The sequence below is a fragment of the Rhinichthys klamathensis genome, unplaced genomic scaffold (assembly GCF_029890125.1).
Source record: "Rhinichthys klamathensis goyatoka isolate OS25496 unplaced genomic scaffold, OSU_Roscu_1.1 h1tg000110l_1, whole genome shotgun sequence".
Lineage (NCBI taxonomy): Eukaryota > Metazoa > Chordata > Actinopteri > Cypriniformes > Leuciscidae > Rhinichthys > Rhinichthys klamathensis.
In genome coordinates this window covers 1,838,666-1,860,217 of record NW_026606648.1, presented here as the reverse complement: position 1 = coordinate 1,860,217, position 21,552 = coordinate 1,838,666, and the positions used below count along the sequence as shown (strand labels likewise).

At 37.5% G+C, this 21,552-nt stretch overlaps 1 protein-coding gene across 4 annotated transcripts in view; it reads left to right on the top strand.

Moving 5' to 3' along the window:
* The window catches only part of ncoa2 (nuclear receptor coactivator 2), a 102,824-nt gene that overhangs the window by 52,525 nt on the left and 28,747 nt on the right, over positions 1-21,552 (top strand). For all 4 annotated transcript variants that reach the window (XM_056254104.1, XM_056254106.1, XM_056254103.1 and 1 more), the window contains exons 5-10: positions 5,966-6,069; positions 11,477-11,654; positions 12,938-13,120; positions 16,046-16,147; positions 18,633-18,773; positions 20,533-20,680. In XM_056254104.1, the coding sequence (XP_056110079.1) occupies positions 5,966-6,069; positions 11,477-11,654; positions 12,938-13,120; positions 16,046-16,147; positions 18,633-18,773; positions 20,533-20,680 (856 nt within the window). The remainder of the gene's footprint in view (positions 1-5,965; positions 6,070-11,476; positions 11,655-12,937; positions 13,121-16,045; positions 16,148-18,632; positions 18,774-20,532; positions 20,681-21,552) is intronic.

Below are 21,552 nucleotides of genomic sequence, written 5' to 3'. Positions count from 1 at the left end.
GTAGTTATTAGGAGCTTTGGACATGTGTAGGCATTTTCAGGTTGTTTGAGATCTTGAGAAAGAGCTTTGTCAAATCAGCCATAGATTTCAGATTGGCTTTCATCATGCTAACTGCAAAATGACTGTTGCCACAAACAGAAACCAAACACAAGATTTGACTAGAAGTCACAGTTTCTTTGCTTTTCTAGATATGTTATATATTCCAGTTGATTTTTGTTACCAGGGATTTTTGATTCGCGACACATTTGCGCAGTGCAGTGATTTGGATTCAGGTGTTGTGCTTGTTAGCACGTTATGCTTTTAGTTACCTAAAAAAGTGTTACGGATGAATGTGTATCTCCGACTTGGAGCACACACACGGAAAGCCACCTAAACAGTGTCTCTTTTGCGGCTTAATGCGCTTTTAATAACACTGATTCATATCAAACACATCCCGCAGTTTAGCAACAGTAGACTGCATTTTACAACACTTACTTTTAAGTTTGGGCTTTTAGGGAGAAATGAAAGCTCACCGCTGTGAAGGAAAGGAAGGTGCGTTGTTGGAAGCCAAAATCGAAAATCAATTACGGTTTATTACGAGCCCTAGTACTAGGTCATCCAGGTACTTTGTGTTAGGTAAACTAGGTGTTTTTCGAATACTATTTATTCAGACATGCTATGTTGGCATAGTGTTTTCCGCATATACTATATAGTAGGGGAGTATATGATTTTGGTAGCAGAATAGGTGCTAGTTTGACATGTGTGTGTGTCTGCATTGATTCTGCCTGGGCTGTGATGGAGATTGTTTGTGATGTACTGAACTCTGGGTTATGTAATGCTGAGCAATGGTCGGCGTCTGCTGTGCCGTCCCTTACCTCTCCTTCACTACGCTCGATGCCACACGGGCACAGCATCACACACTGCTCTAACACGGTTTGTACAGTCTCAAATGTAAATGGGCCTGTTTTGCTTGTAAACAAGGCCTCAAGTGTTGAGCGCAGCAGTCAGCTTTCCTTGTAAAGGAAGCACAACATCATTGACACACAGAGGAAGCCCTTTTAACCAGAAACTGCTTTCGTTTAAAAGGCTTACGATTCTATGTTCTTCACATTTTATTCAGACCCATAGCAACAAATCTCTCTTTGAAGAGATGTTTTACTTTCATTGAGAGGTAGTCTATGGATTCTATTGTGTGTGATGGGTGAAAAAATATATATATATATATATATATATTAGGGCTGTCAAACGATTAATCGCATCCAAAATAAAAGTTTGTGTTTACATAATATATGTGTGTGTACTGTGTATAATTATTTTGTATATAAATGCACACATGTATATATTTAAGAAAAATATGTTATTTATATATAAAATGTTTATATTTATATAAAATATACATTATATATAGGCTACATTCAGTCTATATACAGTATATACATGCAAATATTTCTTAAATACACATGCATTTGTGGGTATTTATGTATTAAAAATAATTATACACAGTGCACACACATATATTATGTAAACACAAACTTTTATTTTGGATGCGATTAATCGTGATTAATCGTTTGACAGCCCTAATATATATATATATATATATATATATATATATATATATATATATATATAATGTATATGATATGACTAATTTAAGTCACAAGTATTACAAAAGGAATTTTATGGATTATTGTTTTAAGGGGGTCATGAATCGCATTATTTTATTCTTTTATAATGTTTCCGGGGGTGCACTTATAATGTTAGTATGATTTTTACATCAAAATTGTCATAATTTAGGCATTTTTCCTACCCTGATTTTTAGCCCTATGAATTTGAATGCTCTGTTTTAAGGGGCGTGTCTGCTGTGAGACTTCAGTGTAAACGCCCACTGCTGTGATTGGCTAACATCTTGGCATGTGAAATAGCTAATTATTATATGTGAAACTCTCTCGAAAACATTTAGCACATTTTTACTATTACAGCTCTCAAGGTTAACTAATCGTGGTAAATGTTGATTATAGCATTATATTTAGATCGTGGCATGAAAGGTTGCAGTGATGAGCATTGTAGCCAATCACAGACACGTTGAGCGCAGGAATGCAGCGATCTTGTCATTGCAACTCGATTTCTGCACACTAACGAATGCTTTCATCATAACTAACAGTACAAACACAATGTAAACAAGAGATTTGTTTATTATAACTTGATGATTTTTCAGGCCAGAACTAATAAAATTGTGCTTTTTGATTAACATCTTCAGTGATTGTAAAGGGAGCATTCTGTGATCGCTTTCTATGTATAATTTAATCACAGTTTAAGTTATTTTTCATCCTACTAAGAGAAACAATGTGAAGTTGACCGTTTAGTCACTGGTTTGACTTACGACAATACGACAATAAACGATCTGACTGTACATGAATCATTACATATCAGAAATCACTGGTGATAATATCACATACAAATAATGATCAGCACTAACCTTTAAATGCATAGGTCACCTAAAAATAAGAATCATATCCTAACAACTTAAACTCCATGACTGACTTTCTTACACAAACTGCACAAGAACCGACAGCCTCAAGCTGTGGTCGCATTAGCAAAATTGTGTGGGTCATTTGTCAATAATGTAGCTACCTATTTGAACCCGCTGCGAAATCTGCATGGAGAAATATTTCTCCCTTACACAGAATTCCTCTTTGAAATTGACTGGATTCTGATAGCAAAAAATTGTTAAACAAAGTAAAATGTGAACGCACCTTCAGTCACTCTTCACTTTCATTGATGTTTTTCTTTTCCACACAGTGAAAGTGAATGGTCACTAAACTGTCAGTTTTTGATTCCACAGACGAAGACGTTGAGTGAATGTTGCCTATGCAAAAATTGCCATCATGATGTGAAGGTGTTGTGATTGGTTGCCAGGGTGTTGCTATGTGTTCTGAGTAGTTTTTTGTGCATTGCTATGCGGTTGATAGGGTGTTATGATATGGGTGGTTGCTTATGTTTGCTTGCTGGTCCAAATATTAGCAAACCTTTTCTCAGCAAGTTGTGATTTGATTGGATAATTCACGTTGTACAAAAAGGGTACAAGATGAGCATGTGCAATTATAATATGCTATTAAGCTAGCTATGCTAGCAAGCACGGCTAACACATTGTGGCAGTGAACAGTTTTCTTCCTGTTTGTATAGAAAACACATTTTGATGGACATTTGCCTTTAAATAGGTGTTCTCATTGTGTAGGTCATCTGCTAGACGTTTAATAACCAAAACGAGTTTCAAAACTGGATTATTCTTAATTATACCAGTTTAATTTGTTCATTAGTGAGGCAGCGCTTATAAATTTAGAGATTGAATGACACCCAATAGATGACGTGATCTGGAGTCCTCCCATGGAGAGTCATCATGACCTAGTATCCATGATCAGGATGTGCATTGATTGGTCGAGAGCAGAGTCTTGGGCGGGGCTTTGAATTGAGACTGATAGGGCAGATCCTAAAGGCTTTCCATCTGCTGTTGAAGTGATGGTCTGACCTGATTCACAGCTTTCCTGGAGATAAAATTGCTTTTTTTTTTTTTCTGTTTGACGGGGATTGGCTGACGGAAAGGAAACTGTTTTGCAGCCGAGTTTGAAACGAGAGAGGGAATGAGTTATTACCGGACCTCTGGTGCAGCTGTGCTGGTTTACCAGTCCCTGCTGGGCACCACAAAGACCTGCTGACACACAACACGCTCACATCCACTCATCATCAGGAGTGTACGCATGCGTATCTCTCCCAGACACACATGCACATGTACGGAAAGAGCAGCGTTTGGAGCATCCCAGAACGGCCTGAGAGGGAGGCTGATGGATGGCCCTCTCTCTTTGCCATATGGCTACCCATCATGCCAGCACAGTTTGCTTCTCTATCGTGTCCTCTGTGAGCCCAATGCATCCACTGATGATCCCGAGGACTACTCTACCTTTAATAGATGGGTACATACCGGAAGTTAGATTGGTCTTGGGGAATTGTGGGATTGAGGATGTTTCACTGACGGCAGGAATTGTTAGTGTTATTTTAGTATTTAGTAATATTTCATTATATTTTCAGTTTTCATTTTAGTTTGTTTAATTAATTTAGTTATGTGCTTTTGTCATTTTTATCAGTTTTTTTATTTTTTTGTTTAGCTTTATTTTTAATTCAGTTTTAGTCGTTTTAGTACTTCAACTTATTTTATTTCAGTTAGTTGCAAAACAAAAATTTTATTTTGTATTCAAGTTGAAGTTTGTCATCTGCTATTTATATTTTATGGTACTCAACTTCAGAAGATGCGTTATCACCTCACTTCATTCACTAATCGTGTTATTGAATGTTGAGCCACTTTCCCAGCATTATGTGGTCATATATCAGCACAAACATAATAAAATAAGAAATTATATTTAGCTTAAAGGCTTTTTTAGTTGTTTTTCTTTTCATTGTGACTTTATTTACCAATTAAAATTAATGAAAATTATTGGCAATAAAACACAATTGACAAACTATTCCATTAACCTTTATTTACAATAAGAATTCAAAATTACTTTGCACTTAATTACTGACGAATTTTTTAACTTGTTATTCTGTGATTTTGTAAATAACACATAACAAAAAAAAATCTTCCCCCTACAAATTAAAATGTGTTATTATTTTTTATTTGTGGTGAAATGTGTCCCAGTTCTTTCTGAGATGCACTAATTTAGCTCCATCGTGAGAGCTTTGCCGGCGTTGTTTACAAATCATGTCATTTTCTTGGGAGAACGATGTTCTCCATTCTTTATATAATGGTTTGTTTGGTGTCCGTGTGCGCGCATGAGTGTATTGACGGTTCCATTCATGTCCAGGCTGCTGGCTGCATGGCTGTTATGTGAGGCTTCACATGCACCCATTTAGCCTGACAGCTTCTGCCTCATGTGTTGCTAAGGTCCGGATGCGTGCCATAACAACATGTCTCAACAAGCGCATGGCAGTATGAAAGAGTGAGAAAATGGTTTAAAAAGGTGCGTGTGTGCAATATAAAATGAACGCTTTAGTGAGCAGGGAGAGAGAGAACTGCCCTTTCAAGAAATGCTAATATGCTCAAGCTAGCAAGACCACATGAAGTGCCTTTAATGTAATTTGAAAATAAAACACTTAAACTCTGCAGGGTTTAAAGAAGGGTTTTAGGTTCTTATATGGAAATGTTGATGTTTCCAACCGAGGACTGAGTTTCGTACCAAATTACCGTATTCACTTAGTAGGGGAGACAGAGTAAACTGTGCCAATTTATGCTTAACTTGTCCTCTATTCAAGGAGAAAGGAGACGGAGGTAAAACTAATGCACCTAATTGTATTTCAGGATGTCTGCTATCAATACAAATTAGAATAATGCAACTATAAGGAAAGGCAATAGAAATATGGGGTTAGCAAGGGGTTAGTTCAATCATTTAAACAATATGAGCGATGTCCATCAAATAAAAGTATGAACATAAAAGGAAAAACACTTTAATAATGTTCTGTGTCATTACAAAGTCTAATTTTACTGCATATTATTTAAAAAAAAATTTTTAAAAAAAATTCTGGGAAGACTTTTTTCCCATTTTCTTGCCTTTATGTTTCCCATTGAGACCAATGTAACAATGTAATGCTCTGGCATTTAATAATTCATGGCCAAATCTTTAGCCAAATAATTTACTTGGTTTTATACACTGGCAGTGGCAATTCATCAACATGAATCATGTTTTAGACTTGCTTTGACATCAAATTTGCAAAGTATAACACATATTATGACATGCAAAAAACATGTATCTTTTCTCATGTGCATCTCAATCACAGGCAGCTGTACATGATCTTTCTTTTCCCAATATATGATCACATGACTGTAATTGTGTGCATCCTATATTCACCCTTTGACTTTTAACATAAAATAGTAAAATTATAGTGGACGGTGATGTTGATCATATTTCCGTTACTCTATCTGCATCTTTCTCCTCTGTAGAAAAAGCTGCTGCAGCCAATGAGGATGAAGTGCAGAAGGCTGATGTGTCGTCGACAGGCCAAAGTGTTATTGACAAAGATGCCCTTGGACCAATGATGCTGGAGGTGGGTCTGTTGTGCTGTGTGTTTACTAGGCTACACAGAACATGCAGGCAGACGTGCACGAGGAAGAGCCAAGTGTTAACCATATATGGCGGACAGAGTCGTAAAATGCCTTTTTGTATGTTGTGTTAAAAAATTTGGCAGGCATTTGATGTTTAAATCTCCAAATTCCTCCATCCTTTTGCTCAATAAAGATCTCATGAGCTGACAGTTGAGAAGCACAAAATTTGACATGAAAAACATGCTCAAGCATAGTGATGCGTTTCATGAAGCAGTGTTATTTTTTTGTCATTTTTGTTGTTATTATTCATAATATTTTTTTTAAATATTTAAAGATAATATTTAAAAACATTTATTTTTTATTTCAGTTTTAATTTTAGTAAATTTAGTACTTTAACTTTTTAATGTACATTTTTTTAAGTGAACATTTTTCATCTAAGGGTACGTTTACACAACAACGATGTACTAAAAAATTTTAAGTTTTTTTTTAAACGTTTTTTTTTTTTAAACGGTTTGGTGGTTTTGAAAAGTTTTGCGTACAGACGACAATGTTGTCAAAATGATCCCCATTCACACGAATCCGCGAAAACGACTAAAAACTCTAGGCCAGTAGTTGGCGATGTCACTAAAGAAACACCTTGCTAGGGGTTTCACAGTCGACATTAATGATCTGCCATGACGATTTAAACTTGACGTTGACTAGTCACTGATCATGACCTATAGAGGGCGCAACAGGATAAGAAATCTTTGGAGTCCACTTTTACGCTCTGTTTCCAACAGTTAAATTGACAAATAAATGCATACTCCGAGCGCTCCACAAGATATGTTTGATTATACCATTTGGATGCTCAAAGTTGATCAGGTAAATGCACATTTTAAACAGCTTATTGTACACATAAATTAGGTTCTAAACTAATGCGCTGCTTCATTGTAACATACACACAGACAAGACAGTAGCTTGGACATCACGTACAGATCGTACGCACACAGAAACATTCAGTAGCGCAGAAATGTATCGTCAACACAGTTCTGTGATTTATTATCTTCTCTATTAGTAGAGAGACGCTGCCAGGTAGAATTAATTCACACGCAATCGCTCTCTCACTAATGCATTCATATAAATGTAATCTTTACTGTGCTACTTTATCTGCATGTGATATTATCTTTATCTGTATTAGAACGAACAGAAATCTGTGAGAAATATAACGACCCAAAGACAAAAGAACTAATAAAAAGAAGCTGTTCTGTAGGAGCAATAGCCTTGTGGTCAGCGCTGTCATATACCATAGATGTGCACATTCCAGTCTTGGCTTGAGGTACACGCTTATTTGTTAATCAATTACGTCATCAGCAACTAGTCGATGTGCACTCGACTTTAATCCAAAAATGCCGACTCAAAAAAATCTGAAGTTGATTCGTGTTGAATCTGCGCGCCTAAATACTGAACATGTAACATGCATGCGCAGGACGTCAACGTTTTCACAAATTTGCATTTTTGTAGTTTACACAGAGACTATAACGGTATCATTTTCAAAAATGTGCCGTCCGATTGAAACCTGCAAATAAACGCCTTTGTCGTGTAAGTTAACCTTTTTAGTTGAAGACTGTGTCGTGCAACACCCCCTAAAATGTATCATTTATTTCTGCTTTATTTCAATTACAAAAACCATTTTAATAGCATTAGTTGTAGTTTTAATCGATTAAGAATCTAAAGAAATGTTCAAACTGTGTTATATTAGCCGCTTTCCGACCGGAGGGACTTTTGCAGTTCCTAGAACCTAACGTTCCTATAACCTTTTTTTCGCGTGTTCCGACCTGACTAAGTTGGGGATTTTTTAGTTCCTCAGACTTTAGTTCCTCAGACTGTAGTTCCTATAACTCTTTCAGTACCTAGTCTAGAGCGAGGACTTTTTTAGTTCCCTTTCCCTAGGTCTACGTTGATTGGTTCAACTTACAAGTCACGCCCAGTGTCAACACATTTTATTCACTGTCTGTTGCAATCCTATGGTTGCAATTCGCCTATGTATGCAATGCTAACTCATAACATAACAGATTCAACCAGCTAATTGCTATGCTTGCTAAACTTACCCGTCGTTTTGTTTGTCTCCTGCGCTCTGCTCTTCTATCTTCTTCCATTATATTACTTAAGATCATATTACGCTGGAGCCTTCGTCTTCTTTGTTTCTCTGTACAGAACTCAAGCATAGTCTTTAAACGCCGCCGTTCGTACTCGTTATTAAGCTCCCGGCAAGGCAGAACAGGAACATTCCGATAGCCTCCTCCATGCTGGTTTGTTATTGTTGTATGTGGCGCCGCCGCCGCCGCCGTGCTTGCGTCACTCCCTTACCCCTCCTACCAGTTCCTATGGCCGCTTGGCCAGTGCGAACGCAAACAGCAAAACCGAGTTTGGGGGAGAGTAGTTCTTAGAACTGTTTAGAAGTGGACAGTTCCTATAACTAAGTTCCTGTAACTACTTGGTCGGAAAGCGGCTATTGTTCTGCGGTGTCGATAGTCCCACCCACATTAAAATATCATTTCACATGACTCTACATTAAACATCAGATGTGCTGGCCGTGATAGCAGTTTTTTTTCCAATTCTGTTGGCTGATGGGTTGAGGGTGAGAAAGGAGTAATAAAATATTTATTTTTGGGCGAACTACCCCCTTAAATAACAGTTCAAATCTCTGTAGTGCAAACGGACAACTTTGGTCGGTCGGCCGAGCAGGCAGGACGCCCAGCTCTGAATGAATCCACCCATCCAGCCGCTCCATCTTCCTCTCACACCCTCTCCTCTTTGGGGTATTTATAGCCTCCGAGGTCCTCCGTCACCGAATCAACACGAAGCGGATGCCAAATATAGCCTGCGTGCTTGTGCGCTTGATCTTCCATCTGTTTGAAACGGCCGAAGGAAGGGACAATTCACACCCACACGCTATAATGCACCTAATTAAAAACCACTTGTGACAAAGGGCCAGAGAGGGGTAAACTCAGCCGACTGCCCTTTTCCACCCGACACCCATAACAGCCCCTCCAGCGTCGCCCGGGCACGCACACTCACCGAAACACCTCGCACACACTCGTGCACACAAACAGGCCTTGTGCGAAGCTTTTGCAGTGCTGCACGCCCCCCTGCCCCAGTGAAAAACCCCATTGTTTGGTGGTTGAAGCTGAAGTGTGATTCGCCATAGGATCTGCTAAAGCAGCTTTGTGTTCTTCGAAGCAGTGTGTGGGGATTTGTGGCCAAGCTCAGTGTGCCACTGGTTGCGTGTCCGTTTTCGGTGTCCGCACCTCACGATGAGCTTGGACCCAGTCTCTCCTTTGTATAGGAAGTTATGTAACCTCCCACAGCGGGACAGTGAGGACGGGCCGGGCCAGGCCCACCCAGCTCCATTCATGTTGCAATACACATCCATCAGCACATTTTAAAGAGTTGCATAAGTTTGGCTAAATAAAGGTGGATTTGGCATTCCTCCATGTTTACTCTGCGATGTTTGCTGAATGTGCCCACCAGATGGCCACATCTAGAGCAGTGCACAAACAGGGACTTGTGGGCTTTTTTTCGCTCACTCCCTCTCTCTTTTTCCGTCTCTGGAGTCTGCACGCTTGTTCTTTACTTCTCTTGAGAGTTTTTTTTTTTTCACTGCCGAGTGTTTGTGAAATAATTCTCTGTGTTTGGAAGAGACGTTGTGTTTGTTTTGCTGATAAAAAGATTTAGAGCTTATTACGCTCCGCCGCAGATTAAAGAATGATTTCCGAGCTGCTGCTCCACATTCTAAAACAAACAGCAGCTTTTATAGCGATCGCTATTGGCCCTCAGGGGCCCGACTGCATTCAGAGACCTAATTGACACCATCTTGATAGGTAATGCTTGACTTAAGGCTGCGTTCTTTCAATTTAGACTCGTCAATATCATTTCTGTCACACGCTATGAAGCGCTGAGATTCGAGAGAGCTGTTTTATTGCCGACACAAGCAGACAAGAAAGTTCATCTTCGCTCAGACAAACGCATTAAAGATCAGAGATTAGAAGTATTTTATATAATCATTTAATTTGCATACTATATTATAACATAATCATTTAATTTATTAAAATATAATTCATTTTTAATAAATTATTAAATAAATTAAGATAATTAATTTTTATAAACTGAACCTTTACTTGGAATTTGCCGATATGGTGATTAATTAATTGTGTTTAATGGCTGATAACTAATAAATAATACAATTCTAAACTTCTGTCAGAATAAACAAAAAATAAAATGGTAAAAACCATGTTTTAATGCTATAGGTGAATTTAAGCATGACCGTTTATGTATAAATAAAATGTATAGTATGAAAGATGCATATTTATATTAGCTAAAGATTACATTTAACAGTTTAACAATTAAAGGTTGTGAACATTAAACTATTTTTTATTCGGTAAGGATGCATTAAATTGATAACTTTCAAATAAATGCCGTCCTTTTGAACTGAGCACAACTGTTTTCAACATTGATAATAGTGATAATAATGATAGTAATACAAATGTTTTTGAGCACCAAATCCGCATATTAGAATGTTTTCTGAAGGATCATGTGACACTGAAGACTGGAGTAATGATGCTGAAAATTTGGCTTTACCATCACAGGAATAAAGAAATACAGGAATTTTAATTATAATAATATTTCATTACTATTTTTACAGTAAAAAAAAAAAAAATTTAGCCTTGGCCAGCATAAAATACTTATTTCAAAGACATTATAAAATCTTACCGAACCCAAACTTTGGAACGATGGTATATATCCCGTATCGGCAGTACCAATGCATAAAAAAAGCTCTTATGATGTTTCCCTTTTTAAGACGCCTTCACTGCACCCGTCAGGATGTGCGACACAAGTAAGCAGTCTAATTGAGCCGTAGCCTGTAATCTGCATTTGAAATGAGGGAAAACACTTGCTCCACTTCCCCTGTCCGCCTGCCTGACAGTATCGCTTCGAGAGGAAGCCTGTTCAAATAACCTCCTAACTGCAACTGATGAGATCTTCTTGTTTTCCTGCAGCTAATTACTTCATTATGGTTTACCTGAATTGAGAAGTGAAGATGCTGTCGGATCATTATGTTCAGCCTGTTGTGGTTCAAACCACTCGATCAATCTTAAGGCCATGAATTCAGACTCGTGCCGTAATCCCCTTGACTTCACTTGATCTGTTGTTTCGAGAGTCTACAAGGACTCCTGGCTTTTCTGGATGGCTTTTTGTTTTGTTTCTCCTGGTTATCGCATCTTCCTCATTGAATGGTTAAGCTTTAAGATGGAGCACCGACGTGTTCTTTAGCCCGAATGTCTGCTTGTGCTCGTCATATAATAGTATCAGTGTTTTTAGATGCATGTTTGTGCTCACAGTACCAATAGCCTTGTGTTTTTTCTCCTCCAGGCCTTAGATGGTTTCTTCTTTGTTGTGAACATGGAGGGGAACATCGTGTTTGTGTCGGAGAACGTGACGCAGTACCTGCGGTATAATCAGGAAGAGCTGATGAACACCAGTGTGTACAGCATCCTGCATGTAGGAGATCATACAGAATTCATCAAAAACCTCCTGCCCAAGTCACATGGTGAGACTCTTTCTGTTTTCCATTCATTGTTTCCTTCCCATTTTGCTATTTTCATTTCATTTACACTTCGACCAACTCTACTTTTCAGGAAACACTCATTCCTCAACTCTTGAGTGTAGCATTACTAGAGCAGTTACGCTTTCCATCCAGTGATTATATTAATCAGATTGAGCATCAAGAACTGGGATTTACAGAAATGAATATCAGAATCTCCTCCTTCCCCAGTAGCGGTAGAGGGGAAGGTCACCTGATGAGGTGAAAGAGAGGAAAGACTTGATCATGACCATGTCATTATTGGTTCAAATGATATATTCAACCAGAAAACACTCATTGGTTATGGATCTCACCCTGGAATTTACTCAACCTCATGTTGTTCCAAACCTGTGTGAGTTTCTTTTTTCTTTTGCACACAAAGAAGGTATTTTAAGAAATGTTGATTACCCGACAGTTGACTGTAGCCATTGACTTCCATATAGTATTTTTTTCTTACTATGGAAGTCAATGGCTACCGTCAACTGTTAGATTACCAAGATTTCTTCAAATAACTTCTTTGTGGTCAACAAAAGAAAGAAACTCTTACAGGTTTGGAACAACTTGGGTGAGCAAATGATGACAAAATATTCATTTTTGGGTGAACTATCCCTTTAAGGGGTGTGTTCACACTAGCTAGCTTTCCATCCATGTATTTTGATGTGAATTGTAAATCTATGATTGGAGAAGAGAGAGAAAAGTCTGGCATTTTCAAATTTAGATAACATAATGAGGTCAAATAATGAAATGCATACATGGATAAACGGATACATTGTTCACAATAAGATCTATAACATGATATTACAAAATAGATTTTCCTTTAATGCAGAACTTTAAACACACGGGATGGAAACGCTGCTTTATTTGAAAATTGTTTTGCAAATATTCCGACTTTTTTGCATTCAATTTATTTGAAACATAGAAACATACCAACACCAGTTAAGTCACTGAAGGTGACCAAGTCACTATACTTTAATAATTGTCTGTTGATCTTGAAGTGACACGATTGATAGGCAGATCACATGAACACTCTAATTGGAATAAGTGCATTAAACTTTGTTTCATCGCCAACAGTCTCTGTCTCTCATGTCGCTTCACATCGCCAACTCTTATTGAAAATTAATGACTTCCAGTCCCTTGCTGCTGTAAATCACCGTCAGTGTAAACACCCCTTTATTCAGTGAGGGAAAAGTTAGGGAATGCTGGTTCAAATGAGTGACAGTGAGTGATGTCTATTTTCTTCCCTCCCGCAGTGAACGGAGTGCCGTGGTCCAGCGAGAATCCTCGACGGAACAGCCACACCTTCAACTGCCGCATGCTCGTGAACCCTCACAGCGAGGCCGAAGAGACGCAGGATCACGAGGCACAGCAGAAATATGAGACTATGCAGTGTTTCGCTGTGTCTGAACCAAAGTCCATCAAGGAGGAGGGAGAGGGTGAGCCACGCTTTCTTAAAACACACTTAAGCCACATGAACGGTGCTGAAACTCAAGGTTTAATGCTTCAAAGAGGAGCAGGAGGCTTCAGCCATGCAAACTGACTATTCCTTAGGGGTTCAGTGGATGAGAATTGTTTAAGTGCTGTCATCTACTGATCTCGTACCATCAAGGGCAGTAGCAATTTAACATACACTGCTATTCAAACATTTTTTTTTTTTTTTATGTTTACAAATGCTGCATTTATTTGATCAAAAATACAGTAAAACAGTTATTGTGAAATATTATTACAATTTAAAATAACTTTCATGTTTGAATATATTTAAAATTTTAATTAAATTTATTCCTGTGATACAAAGCTGAATTTTCAGCATTATTACTCCAGTCTTCAGTCACATGATCCTTCAGAAATAATTGTAATTTGCTGATTTACTGCTAGAGAAACTTTTCTTATTATTATCAATGTCGAATACGGTTGTGCTGCTTAAATATTTTTGTGGAAACAGAGATATTTTTTTTCAGTATTCTTTGATAAAAGTTCAAAATGAACTGCATTTATTTGAAATAGAAATCTTTTATGGCATTATAATGTCTTTACTGTCACTTTTGATCCATTTAATGCCTCCTTTGTGAATAAAAGTATTAATTTCTTTAAAATAAAGAATCTTGCTTACCCCAAGCTTTTGAACTGTAGTATACCAAGATGGTATTATGGTATGTTTCGGAGCTCCATGGTATTGCCATCTGATACATCACTGTACCATTGTATTGTCACAATACTTAATTTAATATATTATTTAATATATTTTTTGTCACTTTGTTGCTTATTACAACGAGTGCTTACATATGCTATCGCTTGTTTCTCCTTCTTTTTCACCTGTTTTGATCCGGAGATTTAGTATTCTTTCAGAAAATGCGTAATAGCGCCCTCTACCGTATAACAATGAAAACACGGAAATTTCCGTCAATGGCAAGGAAGCGTTGTCTCATAAACGACGGAAATTTCCGTCAATAGCGGGGAAAGAGTTAAGGAGTGAATTGTATAAGAGTTTTCAGAGTCAGTCGCTCTACTAATGTACAAGGAACACTCAGTCATTCTTGGCGTGCGAGAGAAATTAGTCGTCTAATTACTGAAAAATAAGGCGAAAGGGTTGACAGCAGTGATTGTGGAACGTGCATCTGCGTCCCGCCCAGAGAAATGTTTCAGTCTGTGATTCATTTACTCTTTTTCTTTCCTCCTCTTCCACCTCTCGGAGTCACCCAGAGTTCAGGGTGCATTTGAGACCCACTTCTCCACTGGATTGTGTTGGCTTTGGTTTTGGCTCTGGCTGGGTTTTAGAGAGTGTGTGTGTGTGTAACAGCAAGTGTGAGGCAACGAGAGATATTTAATGTTAGTCTTCCTCTCTCTTTCTCTCTCTCTCTCTCTCTCACACACACACACACACACACAGTGTATAATTTTTGCTGGGTACTGTTGGTGTGTTGAGTGATGAAGCGTCTCTCTTTATGGCCCGTCAGTGTTAGCTGTGTGCCAGCTGCTCTTTCAGCCGCCAGCTCAACCTGGCGCAGGAGACAGAAAGACCGCTGGAGGAGGAGTGTGTATGAGGAGAAGGATATCTGAGAGAGTTTATTACAGAGACAGTGAAGCTGGGTCTTCAGGCAGTTTGTAGTAAAGACCACCCAAGGGGCTCGACAACAGCCGTGTGTTTGCACGTAAAGGCCTGTTCAAATCAGCTCTGATGTAAACAACAGGACTTGTAGCTCTAAAAGTAGAGCATGTCGCTAGCAACATCAAGTTCATAGGGAATACATGAGCTGCAGTGTGATTCACAAGCAAGTAGATACAATAATGAGCCGTTTTTTAATGAATCATTTAAAAAGACTCGTAAACACAGGAGTTACGCTTTTGAATAAATCTGACTAGTCCTTCACTGAATGAACTCACTGAATCAGTCAGAGCGGTTGCTGAATCAAAATCTGACTCACTTAATGAACTGCGAGTTATAAAGTTGTGATGTTATTGAACTGAAGCGGGTACTAAAGGTGTGGGAAAGTTGAATAAATGTCTTTACTGATGATAGTTGTATATGGTTATGTAGTTAAAGATACATTTTTTTGTGATATTTAATGAAAAACATTATATGTATACATGTAATTTTAGTAGTTGGCTACATACAGTACCATTCAAAAGTTTGGGGTCGGTACAATTTTTTTAGGTTTTAGTTCTCTTATGCTCATCAAGGCTGCATTTATTTGAGCAAAATACAGTTAAAACAGTATTATTGTGAAATATTATTACAAATTATCAAAACTGTTGTCTATTTTTTTATATTTTAAAATGTAATTTATTCCTGTGATGGCAACACTGTTTCCAGTCTTCAGTGTCACATGATCCTTCAGAAATCATTCTAATATGCTGATTTACTGCTCAAGAAACATTTCTTATTATTTATTTTTTCTGCATTTTTTAATTAAAAGTAAGTTCAAAAGAACAAATAGAATATTATAAACTTTTTTTTTATTGTCTTTGCTGAAAAAATAAAACTTACTGATTGCAAACCTTTGAGTGGTAGTGTATATAATACATCCTGTTACTTACAGTGTTCTTGTTTATGCATTTATGTCTGATGTGTCAGACATAATGCTGTTGGAGACATTATGATTCTCTTATGATCTTTTTGTGGGTGGATGAGGGATGACTTTTCTAACTTAGTCTCCATGGGAGCAGCACAGCAGGGTCAGCCTCCACAATGACACACAAACGAAAGGTCACATTCCATCATATCACCCCACGCTCCACTCTCCACCGCCCCCACGACACACACAAACACACACAACCAATGCCTCATCATTCATTAGCACCCTTAAAATGCTTTAATAATCTGTTCTTACTAATCTGATCATTTTCTCTCTCTCTATGACTAGATTTCCAGTCGTGTCTGATCTGCGTAGCGCGGAGAGTACCCATGAAAGAGAGACCCATGCTCCCCACGCACGAAAGCTTCACCACCCGCCAAGACCTCCAAGGTAACCATGCCAACGCCGCCCCTCTCTCCCCACTTACACTTTTCAAAGGGTGTTCACATCACAGTCATCTCAATGCACAGTCCCTTGCTTAAAACAACAGATACCGACTTTAACCTGGAGAGACTGTTTAGTGACATCAATCTGACTCTGCGCCCAGTCTTAGGGTGGAAACCTTTTCTCAAGGTTCTCTCAAGCCTTTTTTTAAAACGTGACCCAAGAAATGCATATATTTAATTATATTATTATATTATACTAATTGTTATATTCATTTTTTTGAGTTATTAATATGAGATTTAGTCTTGCTTCCTAGTTGTGTGTTTTATTTGTATTCACATTATACAAATTAATTATACATTTTTTATATTATGTTAGTTTATGTTATGTTAATTGTTAAATTATATTTTTATTGAGTTATTAATATGAGAATGTTCCCTGTTGTGTGTGTGTGTGTGTGTGTGTGAGTGTTTTTATTTGAATTCACATTATACAAATTAATTATACATTATTAATTGTTATTATTATATTATATTAATTATACATTACTAATTATATTATATTTTTATTTTATTAATATGAATGAGTCTTGCTTCCCAGTTGTGTTTTATTTGTATTCATTACAAATTAATTATACATTATTGATTATATATAAATAAATATTATTAATAGTATTATTATTATTTATATATACATGCATACAACTGTGCATGCAACTGAACAGCCGGTGACCACTTCAATGTTTCATTGTCTGGCAAAAATTTGTATCAATTAAAAAAAACATTATTTACTTACTTTTTTTTATTTACTTAAAATCAGCCTTCAAATATTCATCTAGCGTATGTGTCATTCTGTTAATTCATAAACAATACACAATGCAACTGTATCTCTGTCTGAGTTCTGAATTTAAGTATTTTAGTCATACTTTATGCATCTGGACAGTGAGATCACACAATGGGAAAATCAAGAGTTTTTACTGTCACACCAACCACACCTGTTGTCACATTCTGATGTGGCTAGTTATTGGAAACTCCCAGTTTTAGAGAGATTACAAAGCGGAGGTATGTCTGTCATACATTGTCATGTGTTGTTTTTTGGTCACAGACAGTTCTTACAAAATAACATTCGATATTTGATATTCCCCAAGCATGCTGCTAAGGGGTTTATTCTACATCCATAACCCTAAGTATTTAATGTCTGCAATTAATTCAGCTCGAACCACTTAACCATACTGTCAATACATACATTTAGTTTGCTTTGCAGATCAGCCTCAGCTGTGCTTAAACATTCTTTACATCCTTTAAAGGTCCTATATTGCACACCTTTCTGAAGTTTTATTTTAGGTTTTGATGTCCTTAAGAATATATATTTGTATTAAAACCATCTCAATATATTTTCACAGCTCCTTTCTCAGGAGCTCTGCCAAGAACAGGTCGATTTTGGCCTGTCTACTTAATATTCATGAGCCTCTCTTCTGATTGGCCTGTTGTTTTCTGAGTGACATACGGCCAGGCCAAACACTGGTAATTAGGGTCATGTATTCTGTAGCCTGCTGTGGCTTGGTGATGCTCACAAGTAAGGTAAATTAAACCAAATTATTTGTTATTAAAGCATAAACATTCACAAACCACTGTTAATTTAGCATAAAAGCAAGCATAGGCTACTACGTGCATGGTTTGGCATGACAGAAATAGCGCAAAGTGCGCTCTCTTAATAATTCCTAAAAACCTGATATCTCAGTTCATCACGATCTCACAAAGCTCAGTTATTGTCAATGAAGCTGACTGCACAATAAATCTTTCATAATTTCAACACTTCGTTTGTTAAAATCAGAGGATTTGCCAGCATGCAGAATTCAGCACTGAACAAAAACTCAGTTTTGAGTGGTGAGTGGATTCTATCTTAAATGCTTCTGATTGGGCATTGCGTTCAAGAAATCAACATGTATGTCTGTGATTGGCTACATTGCTCAACACTGCAAACTGCCTGTAAATCGTTTTTATTTAGTTTTAGTTATTCTTGTTGCTTTTGTGCAACATATGAATAACAATTTATTTGTTTTTAGATGTTTTATTTTTAGATATTTCTATTTTGCGGGAGTCCCGCAACCCGCACACACACGAGTACCTTACGTCCGTGTTGTTGTTGCTCAGCAACGATGTTGTCTGGGAGTTGGGCAAAAGGAGGGTGGGATTGTGGGCAGTGCTTGTGTTGGTGACTGAAGGCGGTGACTGAGTAGTTCTGACATCACATTTTTACGGAAGTCACAACGGCTTGTGAAAAGGCACAGCTACTTTATGCAGGCTGTGTGCATTTGTCTATGGATTGACTGTTTTGAAACTTATGTGGTGGTTACATAGTCCCTAGACCTCTGTTATCATGAAAAAAGCCAGGAAATTAAATGTTTGACAATATGGGACCTTTAAGAAATTTAAGCTTGAAAACTTGTAACAGACAACATCAAACTTTTTGCTGTACTGTGTGTTTGTAGGTAAGATCACCTCCCTGGACACCAGTCTGTTACGAGCGTCTATGAAGCCAGGCTGGGAAGACTTGGTGCGGAGATGCATTCAGCGATTTCACCTCCAGAACGACGGAGATATGTCATTCGCCAAGCGGCATCAGCAAGAAGGTACTGATCACTTAATTAACTGACTCAACACTTAGCCATGTCATGGTAAGAGATGTTGTCATTTTGGCTTTCATGTGTGAAAGTAGCTATGGAGTGCATTAGTGCCTGCACACATTTTCAGCTGCGTTGGTTCCAGATGTATTTTTTCTAATATTTTTTCCCATAGGGACAAAAAAAAAAATGTTTTAAGCATTACAAGCCATGAACCACACCAACCATTTACAAGATGAATCATAACATTACAAATTTGATGCAAAAAAAGTATTTGAAAATCGACAAAAAGACGACTGTACAAGACCGTGTACTTAATGGCTTTAGTGAGGTGAAAAAACTACCATCCCTTGAAGCATTCTGAATGACATAAATATTATATCTATATAAAGAATAAATGTGTTGCAAAATATGCATGTATATATACAAATGTTAAAGTATTTTGAGAGCGTAGAGAGAGCGACTCGATTACATCATTTGCAGTGCTTCATGGGAATGGGCGGAGCTAACAAGGTCTTTTGGCATGATTTGCTTATGTGACTGATTGGTGAAATTTTCTGTACAGCTTCATGGGAAATGTAGTTTTTTCCACCAGAAATTCTGCTGTAAAACATTACTTTAAAAATAAGTTGAAATAATGTGAACTGATGGCTTCAAAAAAAAGCATATACCATCGATCAACAACCTCAGAAATCAATTTTCAAAAATCAATTTTCTATAAAGAAATATTAAGAACCCAACTGTTGCACTCTATTGTGCATTTAAATATTTACGATATATTTGATAATATTATTCCAGATAACTACCTTACATCTGAACACCATAGTAATTTTAACAAATCTTTTTTTCTGTCAGGACCACTATCGTCAAAGATGATTGACAATTAACATATAGTTTGGATTGGCAGTGTTCTGTTCTGGGCAAGAACTCCCTGTTCAGCCATACAGCCTAGCATGGATAAGAGCAGGGAGAGCAGCGATAAACATAACCAACATAAATGTATTGCAGATATCATTAATGTTTGATATTTTAATATACAACATAATTTGAGAAATTAGTCTGATTCGAAGGGGAATCAGAAGTCCTAATCCTGACTGGATGAGAGGAGGAGCTGGGGATGGAGGAGGGTAATTAGCTCCTGAGCAATGCTGATAATACTGATTGACTCACTGATTGGCTGCTGTGATAGGCATCGTATTCCTATAGGTAGACGTGGATCAGCTGATCCAAGCTTGACTGACACGACCTGCCATAACTAACGTTACGCTTGATATTTGGCCAATAACTCTTACACACTTCTTGTGTCATGAATTACTATAATGAGAGTGCAAATACAGAGATATGTTAATAGTCTTGTTTTAACCTCATTCGAAAAATGCAATCTTTAATTCAAGGATAAATGCATAAATATGAAGATCAATCGTAACTACTGTCATAAGGATATGTACAGTAGTAGACATTACTGTATTTCAGTATTTTAGTGCTCTAGCAACCATGTGAACAAAATCAGGAGAACAGTAGTTTGAACGGTGTGTATAAAACATAGTTTAGTAAGTCTGGCAATGTTACAGAAATGATATGGGTTTATGTGTGATGATAGTTACTATTATTTTGTCAAGACATGTTGGAAGAAAATGGTTGAACGCAGATGTGACCGTATTAATCTTTTTGAGTACAATTTAGATGTTGTTTGTTTTAGTGTTCCATTTACCTATGTATGTCTCAAAATGAATGTTTTGATGTTCCAATCATGTGTTTTGTTTTGCAGTGATAAGGCATGGGCAGGCGTTCAGTCCCATCTACCGGTTTTCCCTGTCCGACGGGACCATCGTCTCAGCTCACACCAAGAGCAAACTGGTTCGCTCACCTGCTACCAACGAGCCACAGCTCTACATGTCCCTGCACATCTTACAGAGGTACCCACTACCCAGCCGCACAGATCTCTATGTGTGCCTGCACTTCAATTGTTTTGTCTCTGTTTATGTCTGAATCTGTGTTTTTAATTTAATCGCAATGGTGCATTTTATGAACATGACTATGTTTGTCATTTTTGACCCTCTTCTCGCTGTTTCCTGCTTGATTCGGCTCCATGTGTGAGCAGTCAGTCGAAACACACACTTTTCTAGTTCTGACAAGCCCAGTTAATGACCATACACTGAAATCTCACTGTCATGTGAGAACATCCAAGCGTGTTTTCCCAGAGGCCGACGTTGGTCTCTAAACATTCCATCAGAACCAAGAATAACACGAGTCCCTCAACTCCCACAGCTACACATTGGCAAACAAGTGTTTTCACCCTTAATGATTCCTCAGAATTTGATTGCTGGTTTAGTTAAATATGGAGTAATTGAATACAAACAGCTCCAAGTTTATAGGGACAGTTCACCCAAAAATTATAATTCTGTGATTTACTCACCCTTTATGTCGTTCCAAACCTGTATGACTTTATTTCTTCTGTGGAACATAAAGAAAGAATACATGGGGAGCTTTCAAGCTTTAAAAATAGTGTTAAGAATCAATATGTCTACATGACTTACTATACTCTGTCGGTCACACTTTAGTTTAGGGTCCAATTCTCACTATTAACTATGACTTTTGCCTCAATAAACTCCTAATTACTGCTTATTAATATTTAGTAAGGTAGTTGTTAAGTTTAGGTATTGGGTAGGATTAAGGGATGTAGAATATGGTCATGCAGAATAAGATTAATTAACATGTGCTTTATTAGTGCTAATAAACAGACAATATCCTAGTACTATGCATGCTAATAAGCAACTGGTTAATAGTG